This window comes from Hylobates moloch, unplaced genomic scaffold, assembly GCF_009828535.3.
Source record: "Hylobates moloch isolate HMO894 unplaced genomic scaffold, HMol_V3 SCAFFOLD_24, whole genome shotgun sequence".
NCBI classification, from domain to species: domain Eukaryota; kingdom Metazoa; phylum Chordata; class Mammalia; order Primates; family Hylobatidae; genus Hylobates; species Hylobates moloch.
The window spans coordinates 2019915-2031787 of record NW_026652299.1 but is presented as its reverse complement, the minus strand read 5'-3'; the positions used below and the strand labels follow the sequence as shown (position 1 = coordinate 2031787).

Sequence of the window (11873 nt, the reverse complement as noted above, 5' to 3'; positions counted from 1 at the left end):
AGGCAGTGCACCTGCGAGCCCGGAGGTCCAACCTGAGGAGGAGGTAATATGCGCCGCCAGCCGGCTCCGTGTCCACGTGGACGGGGAGGGGCATGTGGGCGTGGCTAGGCGGGTTGTAGGCGTGGCGACGCCGGGCGAGGAGCGTGGCGGGCCCAGCAGGGGCGGACTGTGGGCGTGGCGCGCCGGGGAGGGGGCGTGACCAGGCGGGGCGTGGGCGGGGCGCGGGCTCAGCGCGGCCGGGTGGCGCGGGAGGAAGTCACGTGGGAGTGCGGGCTCACATGACTGGCCGCGCGATGGACCCGCTGCCCGCGGCTGCAGTCGGGGCGGCAGCTGAGGCGGAGGCTGACGAGGAGGCGGATCCCCCGGCGGCAGGTAGGGCGTGGGGCGGCGGTAGTACCCCCCTGCCCTGGGCGCGCGGCCCGACCACCCTCGGCGTACGGGGCTCAGCCGCCGCGCTCGGTCCCCAACTCATTTCCTGCCCCCGCGCCCCGCGTTCGGCCCCGCGCCCCAGTTCCTCGGGGGTACCCCTGCCCTCCCGCGCGCCTGTCCTTTGGGGGTCCCCGTGCTCTCTCGCGCCTCCGTCCCTCGGGGTCCCCTGCTCTCCTGCTCCGGGAGAGCCCTGTCCAGGTTACAGCTGGCCGCGTTCCGAGGCGCTTTCCCGGGGCTCTCAGAGGCGTCCTTGGGGACAGTTTCCTCTTCGCCCTGTTCCTGGTGCCCTGCTCTTCTGCCCTGTCCGGTCACGCTGAGCCATGGCCCTGGGGGCCACTTCCCGGGACTTGGGCGCCTTTCCCAGCCACGTCGTCTCTCCCAAGCTCTTGTCAGTTGTGTGGTCTTGGGCCAGTAATTTCACCTCTCAGGACCTCTGTTTTCTCATCTGTGAACCGAATCTATAGATGTGTAGCTGTTATTTCTCTCTCTTTCAAGTGATCCTCCCGCCTTAGCCTCCCAAAGCGCTGGGACTACGGGCGCGTGCAGTCACGCCCGGTAATTTTTTATTTTTGTAGAGATGGGATCTTGCTATGTTGTCCAGGCTGATCTGGAGCCTCTGGCCTCAAGCGGTCCTCCTGCCTTGGCCTCCCAAAGTGCTGGGAGTACAGGCATGAGCCACTGTGCCTGGCCTGTATTTTTTTCTCTCTCTCTCTTTTCTTTTTTTTTTTTTTTTGAGACAGATTCTCACTGTCACTCAGGCTGGAGTGCAATGGTGTGATCTTGGCTCACCGCAACCTCTGCCTCTCAGGTTCAAGCGATTCTCCTACCTCAGCCTCCTGAGTAGCTGGGATTACAGGCACTCACCACGACGCTCGGCTAATTTTTGTATTTTTAGTAGAGATGGGGTTTCACCATGTTGGCCAGGCTGGTCTCGAACTCCTGACCTCAGGTGATCCAACCACCTCGGCTTCCCAGAGTGCTGGGATTACAGGCGTGAGCCACCGCGCCCGGCCTCTTGTATTTCTCTTTAAGGGATTTGGGTTAATGAGGCTAAACATGGCCGGGCGCGGTGGCTCACACCTGTAATCCCAGCACTTTGGGAGGCCGAGGCGGGCGGATCACGAGGTCAGGAGATCGAGACCATCCTGGCTAACACGGTGAAACCCCGTCTCTACTAAAAATACAAAAAAAATTAGCCGGGCGCGGTGGTGGGCGCGTGTAGTCCCAGCTACTCGGGAGGCTGAGGCAGGAGGATGGCGTGAACCCAGGAGGCGGAGCTTGCAGTGAGCCGAGATTGCGCCACTGCACTCCAGCCTGGGCGGCAGAGCGAGACTCCGCCTCAAAAAAAAAAAAAAAAAAAAAAAATGAGGCTAAACATTAGAAGGAATTCAGAAGGGTGCCCCTTATTTCTGGATGTTCCTTCCTGTCGTCCTAGCTGCCAGAGAAGAGATGTAGGTGGGTGTTGGTGTCAGTTTCTTCTTGGTGGGGGGCACAAGGTTGGGGATCCCCTTGTGGGGAGGTCTGGCAAGGTGTCGCTGAGGAGGTGATGACTGCAGTGAGCTCTGGAGGTTTGGTAGACAGTTTCTTCGTCAGCGAGAAACGGCAGCGGGGAGCAGGGGAGGGATTGTTGCATTTGGTGGGCATCCTCGATGTGAAGACACTGTGTCTGGAAAGAAGGTCCTTCCAGAATGGGTCTTCAGTTATTTTTTCCTTTCCCTTGTATCAGTGTAAGGGGAGGCATGTGATAGTTCTCGCTAGTTAGAACATTGTGTCCGTGAAGTCACATGTTGGAGGCCAGCGTGGGTCCCAGGCGGGACCCTTTCCGAGGGGTCGCTTGGGTACACGTAGGCTGTGATTGGATGGGAATGCTGCTGCTACCTCTGCTTGTAAAGCAATTTGGTGTTGCTGGAGGGGTGGTGGTTCCGGGGTCCTCTGCAGGTGTAGGGGACTGTGCAGGTGTAGGGGCCTTGCTTCAGGCCTCACAGAAGTAGACTCCAGAGGCTACCATAATGGTGTGATTTAGAGATAGTCTGACCTCTGTACGCCTGAGGGAGCTGTGTCTCTGGGAGACCGCCCTCCCTTTGATGTGGCCTGGAATTCCTGTAGGTAGTTGGCTTTTTCTGGGGGCAGTGGTGATTTTATCAGGAGTGCTAATGGGATCCACAGATTGGGGTTGCTGGGACAAGGTAGTGCTTCACAGTGCCCTCTCCTGTAACCAGGCAAGTCTGAAAGTGGGGCTCATAGACTCTTGGGACGTAGCCTGTCCTTCTGTTTGAAAGTTGGTCATCCTGGCAGGTGGGTGAAGTGGTATAGCAGGTCTTTTTTTTTTTTTTTTTTTTTTTTTTTTGAGACGGAGTCTCTCTCTGTCACCCAGGCTGGAGTGCAGTGGCTGGATCTCCGCTCACTGCAAGCTCCGCCTCCCAGGTTCACGCCATTCTCCTGCCTCAGCCTCCCGAGTAGCTGGGACTACAGGCGCCCGCCACCATACCTGGCTAATTTTTGGTATTTTTAGTAAAGACGGGGTTTCACCATGTTGGCCAGGATGGTCTCGATCTCCTGACCTCATGATCCAGCCGCCTCGGCCTCCCAAAGTGCTGGGATTACAGGCGTGAGCCACAGCGCCTGGCCTAGCAGGTCTTTTCACATTGAGAAAACTAAAATCCAGAGGTAAGTAATTTGCCCAAAGTGGGCAATGTCAAGGGAATGTGTGTTGGTGGGGACCCTGATTGGGTAGGCTGGAGTCAGAAAATCTCAGCCTTGAGACCAAGCACCATGGCTCACGTCTGAAATCACAGCATTTGAGGAGGCTGAGGAGGGAGGATTGCCTGAGCCCAGGCGCTAGAGACCAGCCTGGGCAACATGGCGAAATCCCGTCTCAAATTTTTTAAAAAAGAAAACAAAAACAGCAAAGAAAAAAGTTAAGTCTTTGAATATTGTCCGGAGACTATGTGTGTGACTTACACGTTCACTAAGGTTGGTTTGAAGAAGTGGTGTGCCTTATGGGTATACAGTGAATTGCCTCTTTGGAGTTTTGGCCACAGCCAGAGCCCACTGGTGGTATTCATGTGGGAACTGTGAAATCTCCTGCGTCTTCGGTGTTGCCAGAAAAAAATGTGCTTGTTGTACTTTTCTGCATTAAGAGTCTCATTCTATTTGAATTCTTTGAAGCTTAAGCTGTGAATGCTCTGTAGGGCAACCCCCTTTATAAAAACTTAATTTTCGGTTATGCCATACATGGACAAATGTATTTTCTTTAAAAAAGAATAGAACATTGTAGATTAAGTGAAAGTCCCACCCTAATTGCCATCATCTCCTGTCTGTACCTTAGAGGTGACCATTGTTCTCAGTTTGGGATGGACCCTTTTAGTTCTGTTTTCGTATTTTATTCATATGTGTACTCAGGAAATATATACTTCCTTCTATAAGTATGCTCATGTTTCCCTAGCGTAGTATATTTTCTAGCTTTCTTTTTCTTTTATTTCTTTTATTTTTATTTATTTATTTTTTAAGACGAAGTTTTGCTCTTTTGCCCAGGCTGGTGTGCAGTGGCATGATCTTGGTTCACTGCAGCCTCTGCCTCCCAGGTTCAAGTGATTCTCTTGCCTCAGCCTCCCGAGTGGCGGGGATTACAGGCATGTGCCATCACATCTGGCAAATTTTTGTATTTTTGGTATTTTGTCTATTTGGTAGCTTGTATTTTTGGTAGAGACGTGGTTTCGCCATATTGGCCAGGCTGGTCTCGACCTCCTGGCCTCAGGTGATCCACCCACCTTGGCCTCCCAAAGTGCTGGGATTGCAGGTGTGAGCCGCTGCGCCCGGCGCCCAGCCTCATCTCCTTTTTTGAGACAACAACAAAAAAAGAGTAAGACCCTGTCTTACTCTGTTGCTTAGGCTGGAGTGTCATGGCACTGAACACTGCAACCTCAAACTCTTGGGCTAAAGTGTTCCTCCTGCTTCAGCCTCCTGGGTAGCTGGATCTACAGGCATGCACCATTAAGCCTGGCCAGTTTTTTTTTTTTTTTTTTTTTTTTTGAGATAGAGTCTCGCTCTGTCGCCCAGGCTGGAGTGCAGTGGTGCAATCTCGGCTCACTGCAAGCTCCACCTCCTGGGTTGACGCCATTCTTCTGCCTCAGCCTCCTGAGTATCTGGGACTACAGGTGCCCGCCACCACACCAAACTAATTTTTTGTATTTTTAGTAGAGATGGCATTTCACCGTGTTAGCCAGGTTGGTCTTGATCTCCTGACCTCGTGATCCGCCCGCCTTGGCCTCCCAAAGTGCTGAGATTACAGGCGTGAGCCACTGCGCCCGGCCACGCCTGGCCAATTTTTAAAATTTTTTGTAGAGACAGTCTGGCTGTGTTGCCCAGGCTGGTATGGAACTCCTGGCCTCAAGCAATCCTCCCACGTGGGCCTCCCAAAGTGCTGGGATTTCAGGCATGAGGCTCCGAGCCTGGCTGGATTTTCTATTAAAACTAGTCCTGTCAAAATATCTGATTGACCGGAACATTCTGTTCTCTGACTATGCAGGATAAGGGTTTTTTCCAGGGCCTGTTCTTAGGTCGCGAAGCTCAATGATTGTGACATTGAGCAACGGCAGTGAGTGGGGTAAGTGTGCTTGGTCGTCCAACCTGATTTCTCGGGATTGATTAATACATGGATAGAAACATGTACAGATGACCACGGCGTATCCTGGCTCTGCTGTATACGGTCCTGCGGCCCTACATTGACTCTTTGGAACGAGGGCGAGTCAGGCTTCACTTGCGGCTCATCCATGGCATTCCATACATTCCATTCGGTTCGGAAGCTCCGCACTGTTTGTCTGCGTTGACCTGGCGATGACTCCTTGAGTGTCATTGAGGCAGGTCCAGGGCCTTTGCTGACCCTCGGGGCTCCTTCACCCCCGCCCCCAGCCTTCCCCTCTTGCCTGGGCGACTCCATGCACCCTGGGTTCCCACCAGCTCTTACCTGCAGCTGCTCGCTCATGTCAGGTCTGTTCACTGTGTGAATACGTTGGTCAAAATTCATTGCGCTGTCACTTAAGGTATATACTTTTTTTTTTTGAGACGGAGTCTTGCTCTTGTTGCCCAGGCTGGAGCGCAGTGGCGCCATCTCGGCTCACCGCATCCTCCTCCTCCCGGGTTCAAGCCATTCTCTTGCCTCGGCCTCCCGAGTAGCTGGGATTACAGGCATGCGCCACCGCGCCCGGCTAATTTTGCATTTTTAGTAGAGACGGGTTTCTCCATGTTGGTCAGGCTGGTCTCAAACTCCCAACCTCAGGTGATCTGCCTGCCTTGGCCTCCCAAAGTGCTGGGATTACAGGCATGAGCCACCGTGCCCGGCTGGTTCTAGTGATTCTTGTGCCTCAGCCTCCCCAGTAGCTGGGATTACAGGCATGTGCCACCATACCTGGCTAATTTTTGTATTTTTAGTAGAGACAAAGTTTCGCCATGTTGGCCAGGAATGATGATCTCAAACTCCTGACCTCATGTGATCCACTTGCTTTGGCCTCCCAAAGTGCTGGGATTACAGGCGTGAGCCACCCCACTGGGCCGATTTATACATTTTGAGCAGGGTGTGGTGGCTCACGCCTGTAATCCTAACGCTTTGGGAGGTTAAGGCAGGAGGATCACTTCAGGCCAGGAGTTTGAGGCCAGCCTGGGCAATAGAGTGAGGCCCCATCCCTATTTAAAAAAAAGATTTGTGTCTGGGCCTGGTGGTTCATGCCTGTAATCCCAGCACTTTGGGAGGCTGAGGTGGGCGAATCACCTGAGGTCAGGAATTCAAGGCTAGCCTGGCCAACATAGTGAAACCCCATCTGTACAAAAATCCAATAATTAGCTGGGCATGATGGCGAGTGCCCGTAATCCCAGCTACTCGGGAGGCTGAGGTGGGAGAATTGCGTTAACCTGGGAAGCAAAGATTGTAGTGAGCCGAGATGGCGCCACTGCAGCCTGGTTGACAGAGCAAGACTCCAGCTCAAAAAAAAAAAAAAAAAAAAAAGATTTGTTTATTTTATGGTGATTAAATTATGCCTCACAGTATTGTCTGCATTAGGGACAAAACCTTCTGCCCCATTTCAATCCCTTCCATGACACTTTTTTTTTTTTTTTTGAGACAGTCTCACTCTGTTGCCCAGGCTGGAGTGCAGTGGTGCCATCTAGCCTCACTGCAACCTCCATCTCCTGGGTTCAAGTGACTCCTGCCTCAGCCTCCCCCGTAGTTGGGATTACAGGTGTGTGCCACCACGTCCAGCTACTTTTTGTATTTTTAGTAGAGTCAGGGTTTTACCATGTTGACCAGGCTGGTCTTGAACTCCTGACTTCAGGTGATCCGCCCTCTGCAGCCTCCCAAAGTGCTGGGATTACAGGTGTGAGCCACCGTGACTGGCCATGACACACATTTTGGTAGTAAACTCCTAATGAGCAAACTTATTTTTATTTTTTTTACAAGTTTATTTTGTTTATATAGTTTTGTTACTTTTTTCTTTTTTTTATTCTGGCTCTCTCCAGAAAACAAACCTATTTTTCTTTAACCACAGTATCTAGAATACTATCTGCTATGTAGCAGAGTCTCAAATATTTGAATATAATTACATTTTTATAAATTTTTATATTATCGCATTTCTTATGTGATAAGACGACAACACTGCAAATATGTTTTGTTACTGGTCTTTAAACTTGCTCATCCTCTCTCTCTCTCTCTTTCTCTCTCTCTCACTCACACACACACACACACACGCACAAATATACGATTTGCAAGGTAAAACGTGTCAATTTGAAGAAAGAGGAACTAACTGAATCACTGTTATGTAGAACAGATTTTGCCAGAATTTGTGGTTAGCAAGAAAGTGATGTGTTCCGCGTAGGGGAATTCTGTTTTGGTATTATTTTGTCTTTCCTGAGAAAAATGCATCACAAAAAGAGATGTTTGCCCATCCTGTTTGCTGGGGTGGTGGGAAGAGACCGGGGGTGATGGTGGTGCTGGCTGGATGTGGGTGGTTTCACTGGACCTGCTGTGTCTGAGAGGAGCCATGTGGTGATTAGAAGCTTGGAGGCTGCAGGTAGGAGGCACGGAGCCTGAGAGCGCATGGAGAGCCTGGCTGTCGGTCACCAGCGTTGTCAATGTCACCTTTTCTTTGGAGACAAAGTTTTTGCTCTTGTTGACCAGGCTGGAGTGCAAGGGTGCGATCTCGGCACACTGCACCCTCCGCCTCCCGGGTTCAAGCGAGTCTCCTGCCTCAGCCTCCCGAGTAGCTGGGATTACACGTGTCCACCACCACACCTGGCTACTTTTTGTATTTTTAGTAGAGATGGGGTTTCACCATGTTGGCCTGGCTGGTCTCGAACTTGGAACCTCAGTGATCCCCCAGCCTCGGCTTCCCAAAGTGCTGGGATTACAGGCGTGAGCCACTGCACCTGGCCCATTGTCACCCTCTGAGAAACTGGAGTGCCCCCATGATCTGCATATTTCTACTATAGAATCACCAAAAAAAAAAAAAAAAATCACATAACCAGACTTAAGGGGCAGAAGTGCTTTGTGAGAAGTGTTTTTGGGAAAATATTGGCATTAAAATATCAGGTAGGGTCCCTTTTGGGAGGACTGAGGAGGAGCGTGTGTTCAGCTCCGGGAGAATCTGGTCTACCCTTCCTGCTGTTTTCTGTTGACTGGGTCGTAGGAGGCACTTTGCTGTTTCTGTTGTGTGTAGCAGGAGTTTTAATGGGGGTCTTTTTAGCCCCCTGTAAGCATTTTGAAGTTTGTGTGTTATGGAAATTTGAAGTGAAATTACACAAAGTTTGATTAACCGCAGGAAGTACCGTAGGGGCTGGAGAAAGTCAGGTTAGGTAGTATCTTTCAGGAAGCCCAGTTACGTTATTTTCCAGGAACCTTCCAAAACCTGATTTGTGCGGGTATCCACCAGGAGCCTGATGAGTGAGTTGTAATCAGACCCAGTAACATGCTATTGTTGTGTGAATTGGTGCTTTCACAAAATTTTGTTATACAAGTGATACAACCACAAGTGCAAAAATTTTATAGACAAATCACCTGAAGTTCCACCCCTTTTAACAGCCGTTGCGTTTTAATATATTTCCTTTTTTCCTGTGCATTGCTTTTTATGTAGTTATCATCATAGTGAATATGCATCTTTATAGTTCCTTTCACTTGACATTTTTCTACACTGCTAGTTTTCCTAATTTTCTACCTAATGTCTATATAATAGCGCATTAAGGAATATAAAATTTGTGCTTCGAAAGTGCTAATATGATAAAATTTCAGTTAAAAAAATTTCAGTTAAAGATATTCTTGCCACATGTTTTCCAGAAAATGATTCGTTAAATGGAATCCATATTAAAACTTGTCCCGGAGGCTGGGCACGGTGGCTCACACCTGTAATCCCAGCATTTTGGGAGGCCGAGGTGGGTGGATTACAAGTTCAAGAGTTTGAGACCAGCCTGGCCAACATGGTGAAACCCTGTCTGTACTAAAAAAATACAAAAATTAGCTGGGCATGGTGGCATGCACCTGTAATCCCAGCTACTCAGGAGGCTGAGGCAAGAGAATTGCCCGAGGTTGCAGTGAGCTGAGATCGCGCCACTACACTCCAGCCTGGGCGACAGAACAAGACTCTGTCTCAAAAACAAAAAACAAAAAACAAACAAAAACATGACTTGTCCTGGGTTGGGCGCAGTAGCTTATGCCTGTAATCCCAATTCTTTGGGAGGCCAAGGTGGGAGGATCGCTCGAGGTCAAGGGTTTGAGACCAGCCTGGGTGACATAGCAAGACCTCGAAAAAATTAAAAAAATTAACTAGGCATGATGGCATGTGCTGGTACTTCCACCTAGTTGGGCACCTCAGATGGGAGGACCTCTTGAGCCCAGGAGTTCAAGGCTGCAGTAAGCTATGATTGCATCACTGCACTGCAGCCTGGGTGACAGAGTGAGACCCTATGTCAAAAAAAAAAAATTAGATTAAAAGAAATTGTCAGGCTGGGCACGGTGGCTCACGCCTGTAATCCCAACACTTTGGGTGCTTAAGGCCGGCAGATCACTTGAGCTCAGGAGTTTGAGACCAGCCTGGGCACCATAGTGAAACCCTGTCTCTACCAGGAACTACAAAAATTAGCTGGGTGTGGTGGCAGGTGCCTGTAATCCCAGCTACTCAGGAGGCTGAGGCAGGAGAATCCATTGAACCCAGGAGGCAGAAATTGCAGTGAGCCGAGGTCGCGCCCCTGGACTCCAGCCTAGGTGACAGTTTAGGTGAAGCTCAAGAGCATGCAGAAATAGACTCTGTTGTGTAGGGTGCTCACATGGGGGATAAGACTGAATGAAAAGCGAGGAAGATGCCGTACCAGTTAGGCTGGTAGTTCCCTCTGGTGGGAGGAAGGCACCCAGATCTGTCAGGGATGCAACAGAAGGAGCGTTTCCAGGGTGCCGCTGTCTTTATTTTTTATTTTGTAGAGACGGACTCACTGTGTTGCTGAGGCTGGTCTTGAACTCCTGGGTTCAATCAGTCCTCCTGCCTCGGCCTCCCAAAGTGCTGGGATTACTGGTGTGAGCCACCGCGCCTAGTCTGGCTACCTTTAATTCTTGGCCTGGATGGTGGTTACACGTGTTTGATATATAATTTTGTTCAAGTGTTCATAGAAGTTTTATAGTCCTTTCTGTGCATGTGTAAAGTATTTAATAATACAAAATAATACAATACAGGCTGGGCATGGTGGCTCATGCCTGTAATCCCAGCACTTAGGGAGGCCGAGGCAGGCGGATCACCTGAGGTCAGGAGTTCGAGACCAGCCTGGCCAACATGGTGAAACCCCCGTCTCTACTAAAAATACAAAAATTAGCCAGACGTGGTGGTGGGCGCCTGTAATCCCAGCTACTTGGGAGGCTGAGTCAAGAGAATCATTTGAACCCGGGAGGCGGAGGTTGCAGTGAGCAGCGATTGCACCACTGCACTCAAGCCTGGGCAACAGAGCAAGACTTTATCTCAAAAACAAACAAACAAACAAAAATACAAAATGTTGGGGGAAAACCTGAGGTTCCTAAGATAATTTTGTAGGACTATCTGCATTAGTATTCATGCCCCAAGTCCTGTTGGATTTACCCAGAGGGAGGTGCCTTTAGGGTGAAATCCGTTTTCTTGCCTCAGTGTCCGCTCATAGCAGAGGGCACTGCAGTTGATCAGCAGAAGAGCTCCCCTGCCTCCAGCCGTTGCTGAGGCCTGAGTGCTGCTGGCTCAGCCCGGTGCTCTGTTGAGTCCGGCTGTTTCGGTGGCCCCTGGCAGCACAGCAGGAAGGAGCACCCAGACCCTCCGGCGTCTGCAGGAACAGCAAGGCTTGTCTGGGAACCTCACTCTCAGCCAAAAACCAAAAGCATCTCTCTGGCCAAAGCTGTCAAGGAGAGTCAGATGATATTCATGACTGGGCACAGTTAATTATCTTCAGAACCGAAATTTCGCCTCCCAGCTCCTGAGAAATTCCAGTCCAGGCTGGGGGTGGACCTGTCTTTCAAGAACCGGCGAGTTAGTGCCGGTGTTTTGCACCAAAAGGAGATTTGAAATTGCATTTTCAGCTCTTCAGAGTCTGGGGAGTGTCTCTGTGTGTGCAGTTTCTTATCTCAGGACGGCACGTGCACGGTTAACCTTCCTTCCTTGGCTAGGTCGGAAAGGAGGGACAGTCCTGGAAGCTTCTGCGAAGTTTAAAGTGACCCTGTGTTACGTGCAAATGGGCGTGCTTCCCTCCAAGGTGGGCTACTCAGTGAGGGGACCATATTCCCATCTGCCCCTGTCCTTGGGGAGATGGAATTTTTTTTTTTTGAGACGGAGTCTCGCTCTGTTACCCAGCCTGGAGTGCAGTGGTGCAATCTCCGCTCACTGCAAGCTCCGCCTCCCGGGTTCACGCCACTCTCCTGCCACAGCCTCCCAAGTAGCTGGGACTACAGGTGCCCGCCACCATGCCCAGCTAATTTTTTGTATTTTTAGTAGAGATGGGGTTTCACCGTGTTAGCCAGGATGGTCTCGATTTCTTGACCTCGTGATCCACCTGCCTCGGCCTCCCAAAGTGCTGGGATTACAGGCATGAGCCACCGCGCCTGGCCAATCCCCAACTCTTTGAGAGCCTGGACAATGTGCTCTGCATTCTCCTTGGGGTCTGTGTGTGAACTAACAAGCTGAGAAGTAGATAGTCCTAGCCTCACTTTAGAGATGAGGAAACTGAGGCACACAGAGGTTTGGTAATGAGTTAGGAGACAGAACTCGACGCTGGAGGCAGGGCCTGGATAGCGGTCCAAATTGAGGACTAGCTGAAATAGGTCCAGGGCAGAAGCACCTTCCCATGAGACCCGCCCCCCAGCGGGCCATGTCAGTTTACCATCACCATGGCAACACGTGGATGCCCTTTTGCATGACAATGACTGGACAACCCGAAATTTACCACCGCCATTCTAG

General features: G+C 50.7%; 1 protein-coding gene across 2 annotated transcripts in view; it reads left to right on the top strand.

Annotated features, from left to right (window-relative positions):
* Positions 1-246: 246 nt before the first annotated feature.
* The window catches only part of SNX8 (sorting nexin 8), a 55993-nt gene continuing 44366 nt past the window's right edge, over positions 247-11873 (top strand). The window contains exon 1 of one of the 2 annotated variants that reach the window (XM_032145975.2): positions 247-372. In XM_032145975.2, the coding sequence (XP_032001866.1) occupies positions 279-372 (94 nt within the window). In that variant the 5' untranslated portion in view covers positions 247-278. Of the gene's footprint in view, positions 373-5249; positions 5419-11873 lie in introns of those variants that run through there. The other variant, XM_058434419.1, reaches the window with a different exon arrangement.